The sequence below is a fragment of the Malania oleifera genome, chromosome 11, assembly GCF_029873635.1.
Source record: "Malania oleifera isolate guangnan ecotype guangnan chromosome 11, ASM2987363v1, whole genome shotgun sequence".
In the NCBI taxonomy this organism is placed as follows: domain Eukaryota; kingdom Viridiplantae; phylum Streptophyta; class Magnoliopsida; order Santalales; family Ximeniaceae; genus Malania; species Malania oleifera.
In genome coordinates, this window is record NC_080427.1 from 38789826 (window position 1) to 38813096 (window position 23271).

Below are 23271 nucleotides of genomic sequence, written 5' to 3' on the forward strand. Positions count from 1 at the left end.
TATTCTCTATTCACTATTGTTGAAATATGGCTCATTCTAGATCCTACAATTGCCATTGAAGTCTTCAATGGTGGGCTATTTTTTTCAAAGGTAGGTGATTAGTGGTTGTAATAGTGGTATTTCCTAACCTATATAAACCCATCACCTCCATTTGTATTCTCATCCCCCAAATTTGCCTACTTCTCTCTTAGACACATTCTCTCTTCTCTCTCTCATTTTGTAATATTTCTACAATAGAGAAATATTGATTGATAGTGTCCGAGGACGTAAGCACAATCAGCCGAACCTCGTTAATTCTGGTGTTCTTCGTTTTATCTATTCAGTAGTTAACTTTTGTCGGGTATAGTTGTAGTAATATATTGTGTTAATTACATGTCTAAGGAAAATTCTGTCTAGGAAAGAGGGATTTAAGTGGTCCGTTGTGACCCCCCACTTCCCTGAGAATTTACCTGGTGTAATTTTATACAATTATTCACTCTCTATTTACCTGTACAATTGTAACCGTGATAAAGTTAGGTGGAACAGTCTCAAGTTTCACAACAATTGGTATCAAAGCCAAGGTTATTCTTAGTATGCTCTGTGGTTGCAGCTTAGTCTGATCTTCCACATCAGAAAAGTTTTCCTTGGGCTATTGGCATTCCGCATCGGCAGCTATTGAATAGCATTTATGGTAGAGATGGCAGATAGTGCAAAAGCATCCACATCAAACTCGTCTATTTTGGCAAAAACTACTGTGACAAATGCCAGATTTGCAGTGGAGATTTTTTACGGCACCGGTCATTTTGGTATGTGGCAAAGTGAGGTTCTATACGCTCTCTTTCAGCAAGGTCTAGACATTGCCATTGAAGAAGAGAAACCCGAAGATATTGAGAAGAAAGAATGGGGGACCATCAATCGGTTAGCATGTGGTACAATTCGATTGTGTCTTTCAAGAGAGCAGAAGTATGCATTCTGTAAGGAAACTTCTGCAAACAAGTTGTGGAAGGCACTGGAGGAGAAGTTTTTGAAGAAAAGCTCTCAGAACAAACTCCATATGAAGAAGAGACTATTTCGCTTCACTTATGTCTCGGGTACCACTATGAATGATCATATCACCAACTTTAATAGGTTGGTTACTGATCTAGTTAATCTGGATGAGACTTTTAAGGATGAAGACCTGGCTTTGATGTTGTTGGGATCCCTTCCTGAGGAGTTTGAGTTTCTTGAAACTACTCTGCTCCATGGAAAGGATAAAGTGTCTCTTGGCGAGGTTTGTGCTGCTTTGTACAGCTATGAATTGAGGAAGAAGGACAAGCTTGAAAGCACAAATGGAGCCAACGAGGCTCTAGTAGTACGAGGTCGTTCACAAAGCCAGAATAGAAGAAAGAAAGAGAGATCCAAGTCAAGATCCAGACCAAACAAAGATGAATGTGCCTTTTGTCGGGAAAAAGGGCACTGGAAGAAAGACTGTCCAAAGTTAAAGAATAAAGGCAAACCTGATAAAGAAAAGGCTATCTCAAATGTGGCTGAGTATGAAGATGGGAGCTCAGATCTTTCGCTTGCTGCTACGCCATCAACTAGTTCTTTGAGTATATGGCTACTCGATTCTGGGTGTAGCCATCATATGTGTCCCAATCTGGATTGGTTCTTTGATTTTAAAGAACTAGAAGGTGGAGTCGTCTACACAGCAAATGATGTCCCTCTTACCACACATGGGATTGGTTCAGTCCGCTTGAGGAATCAAGATGGATCAATCAAAATATTGACGGACGTTAGATATGTACCAAGTTTGATGAAGAATCTTATTTCTGTGGGAACCCTTGAATCAAAGGGATTCAAAGTAACAGCAGAAAACGGAGTCATGAAGATCATCTCTGGTGCACTTGTGGTAATCAAGGGAATTCGGAAGAACAATAACTTGTATCACTATCAAGGTCGTACATTTATTGGGACGGCAGCAACAGTTTCTTCTGATGATAAAGCCATAGAAGCAACTAGGTTATGGCATATACGCTTGGGGCATGCAGGTGAAAAATCCTTGGGACTTCTTACAAATCAAGGATTATTAAAGGGAGCAAAGACCTGCAAGCTAGATTTCTGTGAACATTGCATCAAAGGGAAGCAAACAAGAGTGAAATTTGGTACTGCAATCCATAATACCAAGGGTATTTTGGATTATGTTCACTCTGATGTGTGGGGACCTTCCAAGACAACTTCACTGGGAGGAAAACACTACTATGTGACCTTTGTTGACGATTTTTCTCGAAGAGTATGGGTGTATACTATGAAAACTAAGGATGAAGTGTTAGGAGTCTTCCTCAAATGGAAAAATATGGTGGAAACTCAAACAAGCAGAAGGATCAAGCACCTCCGTACAGATAATGGTGGAGAATATAGAAGTGATCCATTTCTTAAAGTCTGCAAAGATGAAGGTATTATACGACACTTCACAGTGAGAAGTACACCACAACAGAATGGAGTGGCAGAACGTATGAATCGAACATTGTTGGAGAAGGTTCGGTGTATGCTATCCAATGCTGGGTTGGGTAGAGAATTTTGGGCTGAGGCTGTAACATATGCCTGCCACCTCATCAACCGCCTACCATCTACTGCTATTTGTGGTAAAACACCATTGGAGAAATGGTTTGGAATGCCTGCTACAGATTATGATTCCTTACATGTATTCGGTTCCACTGCCTACTATCATGTCAAGGAATCAAAGCTGGATCCGAGGGCTAAGAAAGCAATCTTTATGGGAATCACCTTTGGAGTAAAGGGATATCGTCTTTGGTGTCCAGAAACAAAGAAAATAATCTTCAACAGGGATGTTACCTTTAATGAATCTACTTTTTTAAGAAAGGTGACAACAGAAAGTGTTGAGCAAAAAGATGGTGCTCCAAAACAGGTGGAGTTTGATAGAAGAATTGTTTACCCAGAAAATGAAGACTCTCCTATGGTAGAAGAAGAGTCGCCTATAGAAGAGGTTTCAACCCAAGAACCTCAACAGCAACATGAATCTATTGCATTGAGTAAGCCAAAGAGAAAAATTAGAAAGCCTGCTTGCTTTGTTGACATGGTGGCTTACGCATCTCCAATTGCAAACGATGATACTCATGTTACTTACAATGAAGCAATCCAAAGTTCGGAAAAAGAAAAGCGGAGGGAAGCCATGAATGAAGAAATGCAGTCTCTTCATAAGAATCGAACATGGAAGCTTGTTAGTCTTCCGAAGGGAAAGAAGGCAATTGGGTGTAAATGGGTATATACAAAGAAAGATGGATTTCCTGACAAGAATAGTGTTCGCTACAAAGCAAGGTTGGTGGCTAAAGGCTATGCACAAACGGAGGGAATTGATTACAATGAGGTATTTTCTCCAGTAGTAAAACATTCCTCCATTAGAATCTTATTGGCTTTGGTAGCAAAATTGGATATGGAACTAGTTCAATTAGATGTAAAAACTGCATTTTTACATGGAGACTTGGAAGAGGAAATCTACATGACTCAGCCAGGAGGTTTCAAAGTTGCTGGAAAAGAAAATATGGTGTGCAAACTTGAAAAATCGTTGTATGGATTAAAGCAATCCCCAAGGTAGTGGTACAAACGATTTGACAAGTTTATGATGGGGCAAAAGTACAGAAGAAGCAAATATGATCACTGTGTGTATTTTTGCAAGCTACAAGATAGATCCTTCATATATCTTCTTCTTTATGTTGATGATATATTGATAGCCTCCAAGAGTCAAACAGAAATTGACAAACTAAAGGCTCGATTGAATAGGGAGTTTGAGATGAAAGATCTAGGCGAAGCAAAGAAAATTCTCGGTATGGAGATAAGTAGAGAAAGGAAATTGGGGAGGCTTTGTTTGACTCAAAAACAATATTTGAGGAAAGTACTGAAGCGTTTTGGTATGGATGAGAAGTCAAAACCTGTTAGTACTCCGCTTGCTCCTCATTTCAAGCTGAATGCATCTATGTCTCCAAAAACTAAAGCAGAACGAGAATACATGTCAAAAGTACCGTATTCAAGTGCTGTTGGTAGCTTGATGTATGCCATGGTGTGTACAAGGCCCGATATTTCACAAGCCGTTGGAGTTGTGAGCAGGTATATGCATGATCCTGGAAAGGAACATTGGCAAGCTGTGAAATGGATTCTACGATACATTTTGTATACGGTAGATGTTGGACTAATATTTGAGCAGGATAAGCAAGATGATCATAGTATTGTTGGATACTGTGATTCCGACTACGCTGGTGATTTGGATAAGTGTCAGTCAACTACTGGCTATGTTTTTACTCTTGCAAAAGCGCCAGTTAGTTGGAGGTCTACTTTACAGTCAACAGTTGCTTTGTCCACTACAGAGGCAGAGTATATGGCAGTCACAGAGGCTGTGAAGGAGGCAATTTGGCTTCAAGGATTGATGAAAGATTTGGGAATTGAACAGAAGCACATCAAGGTGCATTGTGATAGCCAAAGTGCTATCCATCTAGCAAAGAATCAAGTCTACCATTCAAGGACAAAGCACATCGACGTTCGATATCACTTTGTTCGAGAAATTCTGGAAGAAGGTGGAGTAGTAATCCAGAAGATTCGAACCACTGAGAATCCTGCTGATATGATGACAAAAGTGGTAACTGTGGTCAAGTTTTAACATTGCTTGAACTTGATCAACATTGTCAAAAATTGAAAGATTTGCGCTACAAGCGCGTTTGAAGACATTATGGAATCTATGAGAGATGTTAAGAGATGGAATTTCGCCAAGGTGGAGATTTGTTGAAATATGGCTCATTCTAGAAGCCTACAATTGCCATTGAAGTCTTCAATGGTGGGCAATTTTTTTCAAAGGTAGGTGATTAGTAGTTGTAACAGTGGTATTTCCTAACCTATATAAACCCATTACCTCCATTTGTATTCTCATCCCCCAAATTTGTCTACTTCTCTCTTAGGCACATTCTCTCTTATCTCTCTCATTTTGTAATATTTCTACAATAGAGAAATATTGATTGATAGTGTCCGAGGACGTAGGCACAATCAGCCGAACCTCGTTAATTCTGGTGTTCTTCGTTTTATCTATTCAGTAGTTAACTTTTGTCGGGTATAGTTGTAGTAATATATTGTGTTAATTACATGTCTAAGGAAAATTCTGTCTAGGAAAGAGGGATTTAAGCGGTCCATTGTGATCCCCCACTTCCCTGGGAATTTACCTGGTATAATTTTATACAATTATTCACTCTCTATTTACCTGTATAATTGTAACTGTGATAAAGTTAGGTGGAACAGTTTCGAGTTTCACAACAACTATTTCCTTCTTTTGCATTTCCAAATCGTGACACTTGGCACGTGATTACTGGTTCATTGATTGCCACAGCACGTGCGGTAAAACCCGTCCACGATTCCCGCCAACTCAACAATGCACATTACCCTCACGGCGCAAAATAGGAACTCGCCCGCTATTTCGATGCGAGAGCCTCTCTCAGTCTCACCATGTATTGGCTGCGAAGCGTAAACCAATGGAAGTGGAGGCCCTTACTTGTCCGTTTCTCTGCTCAGAGACTCGCAGACGCAAGCCAAGCAAGAGACTTCACAGCCACAAAGCAAGAGCTTCTTATGGGTCCCTTCAGAATCCCAGCATAACAGTCTTTTTCCCCTTCTTCTTCTTCTTCTTCTTCTTCTTCTTCCCACTTCAAAACCATTACATTTTCTCCAATTTTTTTTGCTGCCTGAAATGGAACCTCTGTGCCCAAATCTCGATCTCAACTCGCTCCACCTCTCACCGGTTTCGAGAAATTTCTCAAAACCCGCTTCAGTGCCGATCTACGCTTGCCGGTTTTCGAGCTTCAATCCATGTTTAAGCAAGAAATGGGGAGTGCTATCAATGCCCTGTTCTTCGCAGAGGGTGGTTGGAACAAGGGTGAAGACGGAGTCTAGTTCTGAGGATTTTACTACCACCCTAGAAGAAAATTTAATTGACAGGGTTGCTAGAAGTTTCGTCAGTTTCGCTGCTGCGGCCGCCGCGATAATTTCGTTGTGCAGTGATTCTCCGGCCTTCGCGGAGTCTCTCACCATCGCTTTCCCTGTTTCTCGCGCTCACGAGGTCATCAATTTTGTTTTCCTATTGAACTTTAGTTTGTTATCATTTTCAAGTGCACTGTTAATCACTAAATTTTTAAAATTATTTTATGTTGATCTTATTACTAGGAATTGTTACATTTTTTATTCCATAATTGCACCGAGTTTCATGATTTTATGTAAATTGCAAAGTTAGATAGTATAATGATGTCATTAGGAAAAAAAAAATTTGTGATCAATCTAGAACGTTTTAAAAAATTTAGTGACCAACTGAGCATTTTGGATTGTTGGGTTGATTGTTTAGTTCAATTGGTTGTTCAAATTCTCAATTTTCCACTCAAAATTGCTAAATGGATAAAGATTTTTGTTTGGTTAGGTGAATACAGTTCAGAGAACTCTTGTGGAGGCTTGGGGTTTGATTAGAGAATCCTTCGTAGATCCTACTTTTAACCATCAAGGTCTTGGGATTCACAGCCTAACATTGTTTGTCTTTGCAAGGGATGTCTATATCAATTATAAAAAGTTTGTTATTGACATATGCTGATATGAATTTCTGGCAGACTGGGATTTAAAGCTGCAGCAAACAATGGTGGAAATGTTTCCTCTGAAATCGGCTGATGCAGCATATAACAAGATTAGAGGAATGCTTTCTACTCTTGGAGATCCTTTCACTCGAATAATTAGTCCAAAGGTTTTTTAATTTCTCTGGAAGTTTTAGTTTTGGGCTTTTCCAAGTATAGAAATACATGAGCAACAGCTGCTACATCAATGGATACATAATATGATCCTGTTTTTATATGGCAGTTCCCTCTTGCTTAAGTCACCAAAAAAAAAGTCCAAAAATTGATATGCTGTCATTGAAGGCTTATATGCTTCTATTTTCTTCTCTTAAATGCTGCTGTTTTATTGATTCTTTTCTTATTATTGCAAGTAACAACTTGATCTCACACTTATTTCACAACATTCTCTTTGGCTAAATACACAAGATTTATTTGGATTTGGGTTTTTACCTTCAGGAATATCAAAGCTTTAGAATTGGAAGTGATGGAAATCTGCAAGGAGTTGGCCTCTTTATAAATGCTGAATCCAGCACTGGACATTTGGTTAGTATTACCAATAATTTTTTCATGATTTTCTCTCTTTATGTCAGAAAATGTTTCAACATCCATATTGGAACTTTATACTTACGTGAAATTTGGATCCTAAGTTTAATTTTGGTGAAATAATTAGACAAGGTCCATGAAAATAGTTGGATAAATTGGCTATATTGTTATGTAGAATCAATACTAGTCCATTTAATCTCCTTATCAGTAGATTGTAAAGATATTTCTTACGTATATAATATTCCTTGTGATCTGTCAGCACATGTGTGAGACATATAGATTTGTCATCTAAGTTTGTGGCAATTTAGTTTTGCATGTGTTTTGGCAATTAATGAGAAGGAAAGCAAGTGCATAGTGTAGGCATTAAAAACATGATATTTGCAGTTACGCATAGATTATAGCAGTTGTCACACTATATGAAAGGAATGGATTTCCAAATCAGCTTTAATGCATATGTTTGTGCTTTAAAGAATTTCCTCTTTTAAGTTTTATGGGATCAAACCTGTTAGCAAATGTGTTGTTGAAATTGAAAAGTAGGTTTGTTTCCTATGACACTCCTTGGCATTTCAGCCCTAACCATGGCATTACCCATGGTTTAGCTCATAGAAAGTATACATTGGCTAAGTTGCTGAAGTTTGTACATGAGTAGGGTAAATCAAAAATATTTGCAAAAGTACACATGGCTAAGTTGCTGAAATTTGTATAAGAGTAAGGTAGATAAAAAATATTTGCACTATTAGCTCATGCTGATACCTGTAGATGAATCATCATTAGTTAGGCACAACTGCTTATATTATGTTATTTCATACATTTGGATTTCAAATCATTTTCTGAGATTGAGAAAAGATCTTTATAAAGCCTTATTGTGATTTGTACATGAATCATTCTTGAAGAATTAAGTTCTTAGTTTCCCATTCAACTAGTTGTGAGATGCCATAAACGCATAAGGAGATCCAGGTTTTAAGCTTTCTTGACAATGTACTTCTTAAGCCATAGGACATTAATGTCATAGATGCTTTATTACTATTTTAAAAAATGCATGCTGAAAGATTATATGTTGAACATATTTGGATGGTCAGTTGATGCCATCAATCCTGAAATTTTTACAGGCCATAATGATTTTATGCTGCTTGAGATTGCAGGTTGTTTTGTCTTGCATAGAGGGCAGCCCAGCTGCTCGTGCTGGCATACATCAAGGAGATGAGTTAATTGAGATTAATGGTATATGAATATCTACATTGCTTTTTGCTGCAAATATTTTAAGCTTTATGAAACCTCTAATATCTCCAACGAAGCCCACCCTTTGTTTTTGCCTCAATACAGTACCAATAGAATCAATCTGAATGTTAACTGCAGAAAAGATAGTCCCTGTCTCATTTTGGGACAAACTGCACAGATATTGTTAGAATAAAAAAAGTGTGAGACCCATTTGATTTGCTCCTCAATGCCACATAACCTGTTGAATTCTGATTTTACTAATTTGAATATTGAATAGGGTGACATAGTTCAGGTGAAGTGTTATTATCTGTGACAGTTTGTCTTTGGAGTGGGATCAACAAATAATGGAAGGCTAACACCAGAGCATACCACTTGCTATAAATAAATAAATAAATAAAACCAAAACAAAAAGAGAAAAAAAAAAAAACGAAAACGCCATCACATACCAGTAATTATTATGAACATTCCAAAACTTGGTACATTTTTCCTGTAGAACACTAAATCTAACAATCCAAAGTTTTAACTCAATATGTTTCAAGAAACATATCTTCTATTTATTAAAAATGAATTATCAAAGTATATTTACTCAATTTTCAGTCAATTGTCATGTTATATTTATTCATTTGATTTTCAGCCAATGTTAATCAATTTTACAAAAGAAAATCTCATCTAGATTTGGAAACACTTCTACATCTCTCCAAAATATAAAAATACTATTGCAAATTTTTTCACCAATATATCTATATAATTATATGCCTAATTTTCCACATTTTAGAGCATGTGTCATACCAGAATAGTGCAGAATGTTCCACACTTCCACATGCTAGGTAACATTTTTTTGGGCCCTTAGACATGTACGCTTGTCGCAACAGCATTGGAATGTTCCCATTTGGTGCTGAAGGAACATGGGTTTAGCCTTATTCAACTGGTGGTTTTGTGAGCTAGCTAATGAATATGAAACTTCTTTTCATAATAGTTGGGGCATGTTCTTCTTCTTCTTAGGTAACTGTCAGTTAGCTTTAGAGAAGTGTAGTCAATTTTTTTCCTGCCTGAATTTTTCATGGGATCTGGATTTTAGTCTGGTCTCATGTGCTTTACACAACAGCCTCAAATCATTGCCTGCTGATGTCTCTGAATTTATTTATTTGCTTCTGGTTAGTTTTTCCAACAAAAAGCTTTTTGTAAATTCTGATCTATTGATGATCACACGTGATCTTTTTTTCTTCCTACTGTTGGCCTTGATAAATGGGCATATAAATTCACATTGTTTAATCCTCTAATTTTCCTAATGATGAATGTAATGATGTCTCTGTTGCTGGTCTTGTCTTTCAACTGTGTTCACTTACCATGATTCAAGAAATTGTCTAATCCATTGTTTCCGTGTCTTTAGGGGAAAGGCTTGATGGTGTTGATAGTGAAACTGCAGCACAGAAGCTTAGAGGGCGTGTTGGAACAACTGTTACAGTAAAACTCCACAGCGTAATAATTGAATCTCACTCTCTCTCTCAATATTTGATGATCATGTTCTATCAGTCAAATCCATATTTCTGGTATTAAACATATTTGTAGATGTACTAGTCAGGACTTAGGTTCTTGCACCCCTATGAAACTTAATTCTGTATATTTGCATGAAATCCTGTTTCTTTAAAACCATATCGAAGTCTACAATAATTTTGACATAATGAGGATAAGTTTTATGCAGATCAAGAATTAGTAGTCTTTTGTTATATGCTTTTGAATTGAAAAATATATAATACTTCTCAGAGCGAAGAATTTAATAAGACAACAACCAAAGCAACAAACCGCAGCAGCAACTAAGGGTCTTTAGTACCATTTATGTTTTCTGTTTTTATTTTTGTAGAGTTAATAAGTAGATTATAGAAATATTTTTATTTAGTTTGCTAGTTCTCTGTTAATGCTATCAGTTTTTAGCAATTTTCGCTGAAACTGAAAACCAGATTCTATGGCCTGTCATAATAAAATAATACATTAATATCCTAATTAAATTTTGTGGATTAAATCTTTCATTTTATTCATATTTTTTTTATTAAAATAAAAATAAAATGACTATACAGATTATAAAAGGCATTTAATTTTTATTTTTTTTACTATTTTTCAATGGCCATTTACAATAAGAGTGTCTGTGTAAAGTGAAATTAAAATATAATAATTAATTAAAATAATAAGAATTATTTGTGTTTTTGTTATAATATTTTTTAATTTATATTTTTTTGTATTTTTATTATTTTAATCACATTTTTTTTAATTTTTATTTGATTCAAGGACAGAAATAAGCATTTGTTCAATCAAGTTTTCATTTTATCTTAGTTTTAGAAATATTAAACAAATAGGTTGTTGGTTTTCAGTTTTTAGTTTTTGTTTCTGGTTTTATTATTTTATTTCCGTTTTTTTATAATTTTGACAGTGATACCAAATGGCCCCTAAGCCTTTATTGTGAAGCAAAGATTTGTTGGTTGTTATCATATTAACTTATAGGGTTGGAACAGATGATCATTAAATATCATTTGAAGCCCTGAACTGTTATCTAAGACAGCATCTCAGAAGTGCTTATGTGAATTATTTGTAGTCATATTTCTTTCCACGTGGTTCTGGTTTGGTTTTAATCCATGATGTTTTTTCTGCCGAAATTTTTTTAACTGATTTACCTGAAGTGGCATCACAAGGACAAGTACTTGATTATTGATTTATTTGTGTGACTGGAAATGCTAAGACAAAAGCAGGATGAATTTTTTATGTTTTCTGAGTGTGTGTAATGATTTGTGTCTGATATGATATCTCTACATGGATGGCAAACAGGGAAAGGAGTGTGTACATTGTATGGTTGTATTTGAGGATTTATGAGGTGAAATTTTCTGTTCTTTACAAGTACAAATTTCTTAACATAACTGATATGATGTTCTGTTCTTCAGGGAAGAGGCTGGGGATCTGATTCTTCTTTCAGGGAGGTATTGATATGCATTTTTTACAGTTTGTGTTGATTTATAGAATGCCACTGGTTTCATTTTGGCGACTGATGACACAGGCTACCATCTGGCTTGAGCTTGTAGTTAGGCACGTTTGAACTTGATAATAATCTATTTGAACTGATATGGAAGCACCTAATCTGCTTGAAGGTAAAACTGTCTCGTGAGTTTATCAAACTTTCCCTTCTATCCAGTGCCATTATCCCTCATAGAACCCCAGACGGTCACGTGGCAAAGACTGGATATGTTAAACTGTCGGCCTTTTCTCAGGTGAATATTGCTTTACTATTCTCTTGGTCATGCATCAGTTTTTAATATTTGCTATAAAAGAACTTGTAGTTTATTTCCTTTACATTAGGATTTTTTCATCTTAAATATTCGGATGCATTTCAATCTGGTTGAGTGAACATACTACTCTATTTAAGAAAATGACAAGCTATGTATTATGATTATACCTTGGATAAATGGTTTAATACTGTACGTCAGATACTGACCCATATTGGTTTGCAAGAGATATGTTAAACAAGTCCCTCTTGGATGGATGGTACAGATCAGAGAGAATTCTCCAATAGTTCCACATCCTTTTGGTGTCCATCAACTACTACAAACCCAACTCATAGGTCCATGCCTCGACCAATAGTATAACACTTGATAAAGCCATGGGCCTGCCTAGTAGTAGTCTAAAATAGGGCATGCATACCTGCCTCCTTTTTTACTAGGTGATTGACCACTGAAGCAAATATTGGGCAGGATCAAGAGAAGAGGGTATAACAAGCCGTCACGCCCTCTGTGTGTACATCTAACCAGCTTGATTGGTTCGTGGTTCTCCTGACGAGACCTTTCTAGTGATTTATTTGATACATTAGTTGCTCGAAGTAGAGGATGCACCCCTCCCCCACAGAGCCCATCATTGAGGCAGAAGCAGCACCCTCTTGCTACTCATATGCAAGGTGTTGTCTTAGTCTTCCATGACCAGTATTTCTCTTCTACCTGTGGTGTTCATGATTGGCCTCCTCAACAATGTCCCCACCCCCCTGGGTGGCCCCCAACCAAGGGAGAGGTTGGTGGTTATGTCCTTTCTGTTCCCCTTGATCCCAACATGCTATGATGCTCTGTGATGGGTAGGAGCAGGTTGAGTCTTTCTCTGTCGAGCAACAGCAGTATCTTACTAATCTGGTCTATCTACACTGAAATTCATCTAGTAACTTCAGTCCCAATGAAGCCCCAAGAAGCATCAAACATTTCTGATGAGATCCATAGAGCAATTCTTAGATAGCAAATATTAGCTCCCAGAGCAACTTCATATAATAAGCAACAAAAAATAAAATTGAGGGGAATGAAATGCACGTAGTGGTCATTATAATGGTTCCTTCTGATTCTAGAAAATGTGTGAAAAACCTGCCACAGAGCTTCTGAACAGGGGAAAAAATATAATAAATAGATACGTAATTTCATGGGTGATCAAACAGCCAAAAACAGATGACAGAGCGGTTCGTGATTGTGTCATTGTTTGATTGATGTCCAAATAGCAATTGACCAAATGAATGCATATCAAAGTGAGTTGTAAGCCTAAAAAAGAAACAGTTAGACTTTTAGGGGAGTAATCCACTTCCCATTACTCAATAGGTTGTATATATTATCATCATTATTACTTAAGACCTTTTCTATTACTTACAGACAGCAGCTGCTGAAATGGAAAGTGCAATTCATGAGATGGAGGGTCAGGGTGTACACTCATACATCCTGGATTTGCGAAATAATCCAGTAAACTTCCTGATTCTTGGTTTTGTTAGTGACCAAAGTTTATTTACTGAAATTTTACATTTGAGCACTCATTGTCATTCATGTTTTACTTTTTCTTTTTCTCTCCTTTGTCCTTGTGTAATCCTTTTTGCAGGGTGGTTTGGTTAAAGCTGGGCTTGATGTTGCCCAAATATGGCTAGATGGAGATGAGACTCTTGTGAACACTGTTGATCGGAGTGGGAACATGTTGCCAATTAGCATGGTCAATGGACATGCTATAACACGTGATCCACTTGTTGTGCTTGTGAGTTCTAGTGCTTCTTGTTAAATTTCCACAAAACTGTTGAATTTTCCATCGAAATTTCCGCTTTCCATCACCTTCGAAATAAAAATGGCAGTCGATTTCCGTTTTGAATAATTTTCGTTGAAATTTCAACAAATCATTCGAAATTTATCAAAATCTTGAAAATTTAGCTAAAGTTGTCCAAATTTTAACAATCGAATGAAATTTCCTTGGAATTCAAATGTGAGATTTAGAAGCAAAGTGAACTTTCTCTCTTAATCTATACTACTTTGTGATTAAAACAAAAGAGTATTACAAGGGCTTTTGAAATTATGTGAAAAATTAAACTTACAACAACATTTTATTTCCATTCATATCTAAATTATCTTTATTTATATTATATTAACCAAATATGTTTAATACGCATATTATATTTACAACTATTGCACCTCATACACTTAACTTATGATATATTAGTCCTAGAACTTACATTATTATGTCTATTAACCATCTCTAAAGTTTCATAAAAGAATTCCATGTTTTCTTACTAATTTCCATCATTTTTCAAATAGAAATCGAAATTGACATCGAAATCGAAATTTTTATCAAAATTTTCATACTTTTGGAGCTTCTCAATTTTAGTTGAAATAGAAATTTAAGACCTTTCAAACAACTCAAGTAAATTCATACAAATATTAAAGTAATTATGTTAGCATCAAGGAGTCTTCCTGGACAAACTTGATATACATAGGTGAGCACCAACTTGACCCAAAAGTTTAATCTTATTGAATCTTATAAGTTTCCACCTTTCACTCTATTTTCTAATGTAGGGCAAACTCACTAGTCGAATTCTCAACAATCTCCCCCTAACTTGTTAGTTTCAATCACTCCCATTTGAAAAAAAAAGTCATTACTTGTTATGCAACCAACTAGGAGTGCCATTATTCAATCATGGGAAAGCGCTCGCAACCACGGGAGTCCACTCAGCATCACTTCCTCTTCCATGTGTGTACATTTGCAGGAATACATGCATGAATTACTCAAGCCCAATTCAAAACTCTCTCAGTAGAAATCGTCTCCCTTGTGGGAGTTAGCCTAATTCTTCAACAACTACTTAAGTAAGCCTTACTCCACCTGGATGAATTGGGTTCAAAGAAACTTGCGTTCTTGAGTACCAATTTTAAAACAAATTCAAACAACTATGGTCTTAAATTTCCACGAAACTGTTGAAGTTTCTGTTGAAATTTCAGCATTCCGTCACCTTAGAAATTGAAATGGTTGTCGATTTCCATCTTGTGATTTTTGTCAAAATTTCAACGAATCATTCCAAATTTATCAAAATCTCAAAATTCTAGCTAAATTTGTCCAAATTTTAACAATAGAATGAAATTTTCTTGGAATTCAAATGTGAGATTTAGCCACAAAGTGAAATATCTCTCTTAATCTATATTATTTCTTGATTAAAACAAAAGAACAAGGGCTTTTGAAATTATGTGAAAAAATAAACTTACAACATTTTATTTAACCATTCATATCTAAATTATCTTTATTTGTATTATATTAACGGAATATGTTAAATACACATATTATATTACAACTATTGCACCTCATACACAACATAACTGTATTTAACTTATAATAATATTAGTCCTAGAACTTGCGTTATTATGTCTATTAACCATCTCTAAAGTTTCATAAAAGAATTCCATGCTTTCATACCAATTTCAATTGTTTTTCAAATCGAAATCGAAATTGACATAAAAATCAAAATTTTATCGAAATTTCTGTATTTTTGGAGCTTCACAATTTTAGTCAAAGTAGAAATTTAAGACCTTGCAAACAACTAAAGTAATTTCATACAAATATTAAAGTAATTGTGTTAGCATCAAGGAGTCTTCATGGACAAACTTGATATACATGGGTGAGTACCAACTTGACCCAAAAGCTTAAGCTTATTGAATCTTGGGCCCAACCATATATACAAGTATCCATCTTTCACTCTATTTTTCCAATGTAGGACAAACTCACTAATGGAATTCTCAACAATCTTCCCTTGACTTGTGAGTTCCAATCACTCCCATTTGACAGAAGTCATTACTTGTCATGCAACCAACTAGGAGTGCCATCACTCAATCATGGGAAAGGGCTCACAACCATGGGAATCCAATCAGGATTGCTTCTCTCCCATGCGTGTACATTTGCAGGAAAACATGCATGAATAACTCAAGCCCAATTCAAAACTTTCTTCCTTAAGCAAAAATCGTCTCCTTTGTGGGAGCTATCCTAATTCTCCAACATTTGCTTAAGTGGGTCTTACCCCCTTTGTTGGAATTGGTGTACTCCCAAGAGAGGGGTGAATTGGGTATTAAAAATTTTGTCCTAGGTTCAATGTACAGCAATAGTATAACACAACCTAGGGGTCTGTCTATACAATCCCAAATGGCAGATAAATATAATATACGGAAATTAAATCATGCTCAGCATTCACAGTCTAATGAAAATAACTTACATGTGCAGTAAATAAATTGCAGAAATTTAAATTGCACACACAATATGTTATCGGGGTTTGGCCAATACTGCCTACATCCCCGCCTCAGCTCGCAAGCCTAAGGATTCCACTAATGTTCATTTAACGGGTGGAGTGGCACCGGTTACAATCAGGTCAAATTACCAAGGTTGACCTCAACCTTTACACACTCTCCTTGCGGGGCGAAGAAGGCCCTACCGATCCTTACGAGCTAGTTCAACACCCCCTCAGCCCATGCCTGGAATACAACAGTGAGTATTCAATTTTTGTGTACAATTCTAATGCTTCTAAACACAAGCAGATTTGTACCAATACACACATTCAATAATTAATGCACTTCCAAATGATAGATCTATAAGCTCAGTGAAGATAAGTCAATCTACTCTCAATATTATGTCAATATGCAATCAAAGTGTGAGAGTGTATGTCTTAGTGATCTTTGAATCAAATAACAATTTCAATCACCATGTGCAATATCAAAGATCAGAACCACACAATCAAAAATCTCGAAAATGATTTTCAAAAACCAAGCACACGAGATATTTTGAAAACAAAGCTTGTCGAAAATATTTTTCTTCAAAACACAAGACAAGCTTAAGAGTCGTGCAATAAAAGTGCAAAGACTCACAAGCTAATAAAAAGTTTCCCTACAAAATAAATTTATGAGCTAAATCTATGGGGAAAACCTTTGGGCTTAACTCTCAATATAAATCAACAATCAATCACAACAATGAAAGTATAAGCTAGTATAGGAAGAGTGGGTGATCTCAAAGATACTCTCACTCAATAAGATTTTGCAAGGAAATGAGTATATGAGAGGTTTATAGGCTTGAATGGGGAAAGGAATTTTAAAGAGAAAAATTTTTAATCTAATCTCTAATCACTCTCTAATTTTTGCAAATGAAGGCATATATATAGCCTTCACTAAAAAATATGACCGTTAGGATATAGAGGGGATAATTAAAAATTTTTTAAACAAGTTTAACCCAAAATAACCCTGTATCCTTAATAACCCGCAGTAAAAATAGGCCAACCCGAGAGGTTCGGTCAACCAAATTTGAGGTTCGGTTGACCATATCACTAAGTTCGGTCGACCGTGGCATTTTTGAACTAAGGTTTTGGTTGATCAGATTAAGGCGATTTTGAGCCCTCCGAGGTTCGGTTGACCAGGGCAAGTTCAGTTGACCAAATTCTGAGGATTGGTTGACCAGGTCAAATTTTAACTAGAGGTTCGGTCGACCAAAACGTTGGGAATCACCCACGTGTCAGTTCAGTCGAGCATACAGTTCAAGTTCATTTTAAAATGGTCAACCGAATAGTCAACCTATTGACCCTGGTATGTTCGGTCGACCGAAGCTTCTATATGGCTTCGGGTTCGGTCAACTGAAACCGCTTAAAATAAGCATTTAAGTTCTGTTTTGAGTTTAAAGTTACGTACAAGGACCTAGGGTCTACGGTCATTATTGAGCTTATAGTCCTATTATGCATGTCATGCATTAATAATTATAGACCTTGGATTATAATTACAGACCCGAATGATAAATATGAAACAAAATAATACAACTTGAAATTAACTAGGACCTCATGCTCTACTCCTCTACATTTCTATGGAATGCGCCGAATGATGTACTCGTTTAAGTGCTTCTTGGCTTCCAAATTGCATCATCATCTGAGCTAACTAAAACATAAATCTGCTCAAATACTCAAAGCACACAAATGAGATACTGTGATTTGTCATAATCAGAACAGAGATCTGACCAAAAAGTCAACATCCTTACGTTTTGTGTTTCAAATTGCATTACATGTGCCTCCAAACCAACACATTCTCTCACATCTTGACCCTATTTGGATCTATCTTCTAGGCCTAGATGATCCTTCTTAGCCTCAACCACACACTTGGTTCTCCCGTTGTTAGCACGTTAGGAGAATTAGCTTCATATCTCGACTTTACGATGTCTCGCTTATATAGAGTTGCGAACCATTAGTTCTAATGCTACTTGTTAGCATTAGGGGAGTTTTCTTAAGCAGTCTTGATATACATGAGTGAGCACTAACCTAACCCAAAAGTTTAAACTTATTAGGTCTTTAGCCCAACCATGTATATAAGCATCCACCCTTTGCTCTATTTTTTAATATGGGATAAGTTCAATAGTGGAATTCTCAACAACTAGTAATAAAAAAAGTAGAGGAAGAGATATGCAAACTCCTTTTTTTAGCAGCTTAGCTATCCCAAGCCTATGTCCATTCTTTCAAGACCCAACCATCTTGAGGTTTTACTAATTCCCTTGCTTTAACGAAGGCAAGGCCATGAATTGTACCCTTGCTTTGATGGAGGCAAAGACACCAAGAGATAACAATATTCTCTCATGACTTTCTTTGGGCTTAGAGGACATATATATAGAGTTTGGAATCAAACTAGCTATTTTTTGCCCATTGGGATGCGTCAGCCTGCATGCTGGTCGGCCTATGACTAGCCTGATAGATACACTTAGCTTAGGGTCCAGTCAACTTGTCACAAGGGCTGGTCGATCGGGCAACCATTCCGCTAAGGCCAGTTGACCTACTCCCAGGGCTGGTGGACCTGTACCTTAGCATTGTGCACGGAATAGCCCATTGTTACCTCGTTTCAGATTCCTTTTGAACCTATACACTTTTCCACTAAATTTAAGGTTTAAAACAATGTTTTCTTGTGCCATGAGATATTAAAACACGTGGAGCTTAAGCACACAAAATTACAATTGAGAGAGATGAATAAATATTATGAAAATAAATAAATAAATAAATAAATAAAAGACAAACAAAAGATCATCTTCAAGCTCTCTCAATCTTCAACTCTAATGGATTGAAACCTATTGAAACACAACTTAAAAGCAAAGTCATTTGTCCAAAATAGTTTATTATCATCAAAACCAAGCTAATATAACCTTGGGGCTAACACATTCCACTACTTGCTCTTATTCATTTTACAAGTTCTGTGTTCTAGAGATCACTTAACATGCCACATGATATTTGCATAAGAGAAACTGAAATTATGATATCCCTAATCACCCCCAAGCTTTTTTATTTTTATTTTTTGGTTTGTTTCTCTCTAAATCATCTAAGTTTGAACCTTTCCATTTTGTTTGATATGCTTTCAGAACTAAAAATCTTATGCCTGAAACTGTTTATGAAATCATTGTGTTTTTCAACATCGTAATAGGCCTGCAAGGTTTCACGCCTTATTTAGGATTTCATTTGAAACAGGTGAATGAGGGGAGTGCGAGTGCAAGTGAGATATTGGCTGGGGCACTGCATGACAATGGTCGTGCTATCCTCGTGGGGCACAAAACCTTTGGAAAAGGAAAAATTCAGGTATTCTTATCTATCATTAAGAAATTTCTTTTTCTTTTTTACAGTTAATTGCATTGCCTACTATATTAGATTGAATATCCTTTTTTTCGGTCAATTAGAAGCCTGCTTGGGATGCACAATGGGAGTTGCCGATCTCCCATTCCATATAGGATTCAAACTCCAGGGCCTCTAACAAGGATGTCTCAAGTTTTGACTACTAGGATGTCTCTTAGGAGATATATTAGATTGAATTTCTAATTTTTGACTAATTCAAACTAATTTAAATTGTTTTAGTTTGAAAAGAAGGCTTGATTTCAAGTCTAAAATGTGATTTACCCACAATGGCTGTGATAACTATAGTTGAATGAAGTGCAAATTATGTGCCAGTCTGCCTAACATTGATGCGTCCTTCACTCATGTCTACTGTTTTCAGAGCTTTTGTAATAGGAATAAATTTCTGTACTTAACTATGGACTTACAGTTGAGTGTCACTCCTACTGATTTTAAAACCGAACTCCATAATTGTTATAGCATATGCTCCTATTTTCCTCGAGCTAATAATGCCTGCTGGCTGCTACAGAGTGTTACAGAGCTTCATGATGGATCTGCTCTGTTTATCACGGTCGCCAAGTATTTATCACCAGCACTACACGATATAGATCAGGTAGGAATAACACCGGATGTGCAGTGCACGACAGACATGCTCAATGCACCTAAAGAGTCATCAGTTAAGGATAAGAACACAGATTCATCCCTGGAAGCAGATTCGTGCATCATGGTAGCAGAGCATGAGTTGGATATTCAGGAATCCAGAGGTACTGCTTCTTGAGAGAATACCTGCATCTAAATAGAGCACTGATTGGATGTAGAAATTGGAGATGTCCACCATATGATGTGTACCAAAAGTGAAATGTAACCCAAAATTTTTTTTTTTTTTTTTTTTTTTTGCGAAAAAAAAAAAAAAGGAAAGTTCTGCTTAAATTGGGCTCATCTCTTTTTTTGTAAGTGGCTCTTAAATCTTCTTATACAGTTGTCAATGATTTGTTTGATACACAAAAATGAAATGGAATAGAATGAAATTGGTATAATTTTACATATTTGTTATATAATTTTTTTCATTCCATTGCGTAGGAGTTGAAAGTTTTCCTTTGATTTCAATGGGTTCTTCTCTACATTCAATTTTAAATTGGAATTTACCTTTGATTTCTGTGCGATCTCCATTCAATATTCTATCATTCTATTCCCCTCACGCTCATTCCACTAACCGGCAAAGAGATTACTAACTAGCACACAAACTTTTATTCCTATGTTTGTTGTTGAACACTAGAATATGCTTTGTAGAAAATCAGCAGCATGACCAATTCTGTGCTACGATTGTCCTTGGCAATTTTAAATTCATAGTTTCATGAAGAGCAGCAGCTGGTAATTGCTTCATCTCGACAGTTGGTCAATGATTTGTTTGATACACCAAAAAAGAAATGGAATAGAATGAAATTGGTAAAATTTTTCATATTTATTATAAAATTTTTTCATTCCGATGCGTAGGAGTAGAATGGAATCCAAATTTTCCTTTGATTTCTATGGTTTCTACATTCAATTTTAAATTGAAATTTACCTTTGATTTCTGTGCGATCTCCATTCAATTTTCAATCATTCTATTCCCATCGCGCTCATTCCACAAACCAAACTTGGCAAAGAGATTACCAGCGCAGACTTTTATTCCTATTTGTTGTTGAACACTAGAGAAAATGCTCGTAGAAAATCAGCAGCATGACCAATTCTGTGCTACAATTGCCCTCGGCAATTTTAAATTCATAGTTTCATGAAGAGCAGCAGCTGGTCATTGCTTCATCTCCATCGACATGCCCAGCCAACATCTTCCAGGAAACCCTGCTTCCAAGATGTTGTGAGGAACCCATCACCATTAGAGTTCAGCTTCATTCAAGGAAGATAATTGATACATATATGATTTTGTGGTCAAACAGTAGATCCCTGCAGTGGTTTTATTTTTTGTTTTTGTTTTATTTTTGGGTTAAGATGCGCCAAGATGCATTGCATCTTCCAGTAACCTAACAACTCCAAACAGAAGTTAAAATCCAAGAGCGATCAAAGATGAATATTAAAGAACATACTGAATAAACCAAAACCGGCCACTTTCCAAAAAAGGAGACAGCAAAATTTAAAAAAAAAATAATTTAATTTATATAAACATAACAAATGATAAAGAATCAGACTCGTCCAATCCCCAAGCCCTCAGAAAATCACAAAATAACACAGAACTCTCATATCCCACTCTCAGCGGCAGAAACCTCTCTGATCCAGGACTCAGTGCTTCAAAAGAGTAAGAAGCGACAAGACTACGGAGAAGCACACAACAGCGCTCGATACCGGCAAGGAGAAGGCCGCTCCGTCATCCGGCGATGGCGCCGGTGCAGACACGCTGTCAGCCGCCGACACAGAAGCGGCAACAGCAGAGAGTATCACGACGAAGAAGGCGAGCACATTGGCCTTCAAGATTCCACTTTGAGCCATTGCTGATTCGCACAGAAACAGATTCTGCCTATCACTGAAGAATGAAACTGAGGCTGGGGTTTCTGAGCTCCGGCGAATTTACTTAACTGAACCGCGGTTTGGGTTTTTGGAGAAGAGGATTCAGTATATATAGGCCTTTCGTGGAGCGCGTGGGTCCCACAGGTAGAGTGAACGGCTGGGAACGCGGGCGCACCAGGGGTTGAACTGTTGGCGATGATTGGGCTGAGACCGTGAATGGCGTGTCGGTCGAAGGAGCCGTTATTAAAAAGGTTACGACGTGGCGGACTCTTATTGGCGAACGGCATTGGACCAAGCTGCGCTGGTTTGGTTTGGTGGGCCCGGAACGTCTGACCGTTGAGCGGAAATGAGCTGGCTCGAATGAAATGAGAACATTCCAGATCAGAGCCCGGGGAAAAAAGGTTCTTTAATTTGAAATCAGTTTTAGATATTTTTAGAATTTAGAGGTTGGCAGAACCACCGCGTTAACATATATATATATATATATATATATATATATATATATATATATATAAAAGATGGAGTATAAGAGAAGGAATGTCCATTGATTTCAGGTTCTAAGGGGGTATGGGTTTTCCCTTTTCTGAGGGTGGGCAGAACTTTGACTCTATATATCAATTATCAAGAAGTTGGCAATTGAAACTTTGATTGAGTTCAATACATAGAATTAAAATAGATAGGGTAAAATGGAGGAGTGCATCCGGGGTGCTATGTGATTGTAAAACATTCTTAAAATTAATAAAAACGAAAGTTTTATACGACAACTATAAAAGTCAACTATACTTTATGACTTAAACGTTGGGTAATTAAGAAATAATATATATAAAAAAATAAAAATAAAAATAAAATTTATTGAGATGCAAATGTTAAAATGAATGAGTGATAGGAATTTGTGAATAATAAACACACACCAGAAAAATAAGAGACACTAGAAATTATGTTGTTCGATCTAGATTGACCTACATCCACGGAACACACCACAATTCACTATTAAATCGGAAGAAAATACAAACTCTCTCTCTACTCTCTCTGCACTCTTCCTCACGCTCTGTTTTACACACACTTTTTTTTTTCACTCGCACACACCTCTCTATTTATAAATGGCTAGAGGAATTATATTAAATGATGATGGAGAAATTAAAATAAATCAACAATCAATAGCTGCGGACACAGCTCAATGCTGCTCCAGTTTGCACCAGCTTGCATGCGTCTCTGGCTCCAGCTACTCAACAATCTCTCACTTGGAGATGGAGACGCCTCCTCAACCAGTGATAAATTATGTGCTCAAATATGTCTTCAGGCATGAAGACCAACTGAAGTTGAACACAACTTCAACTTCTCTATAGTCACCACCTTTGTCAACATATTAGTCAGATTCCTACTACCTTGGATTTTTTCCAGTATCAACACTCCATCTTTAATAGAGACCTCACAAAATGATAACGTAATCCAATTTATTTGGTTCTGGAATAAAATGCAGAGTTCTTT

General features: G+C 36.6%; 1 protein-coding gene across 1 annotated transcript; it reads left to right on the forward strand.

Annotated features, from left to right (window-relative positions):
- The first annotated feature begins 5402 nt into the window (after positions 1-5402).
- On the forward strand, positions 5403-21865 carry LOC131167649 (carboxyl-terminal-processing peptidase 3, chloroplastic). The gene is made up of 12 exons (XM_058126448.1): positions 5403-6070; positions 6422-6503; positions 6606-6736; positions 7062-7148; positions 8291-8369; positions 9757-9845; positions 11297-11332; positions 11501-11620; positions 13028-13114; positions 13248-13397; positions 19147-19254; positions 19814-21865. Exons 1-12 carry the CDS (start codon positions 5702-5704, stop codon positions 20060-20062), a joined length of 1587 nt encoding a protein of 528 aa, XP_057982431.1. The 5' UTR covers positions 5403-5701; the 3' UTR covers positions 20063-21865.
- Positions 21866-23271: the final 1406 nt, after the last annotated feature.

Bases quoted from the DNA above. Each gene is read 5' to 3' on its own strand.
- LOC131167649 (XM_058126448.1), top strand. From the start codon at position 5,702: ATGGAACCTCTGTGCCCAAATCTCGATCTCAACTCGCTCCACCTCTCA. The intron at 8,370-9,756 runs GTATATGAATAT...CCGTGTCTTTAG, and splicing joins TGAGTTAATTGAGATTAATG to GGGAAAGGCTTGATGGTGTT. The intron at 13,398-19,146 runs GTGAGTTCTAGT...CATTTGAAACAG, and splicing joins GTGATCCACTTGTTGTGCTT to GTGAATGAGGGGAGTGCGAG.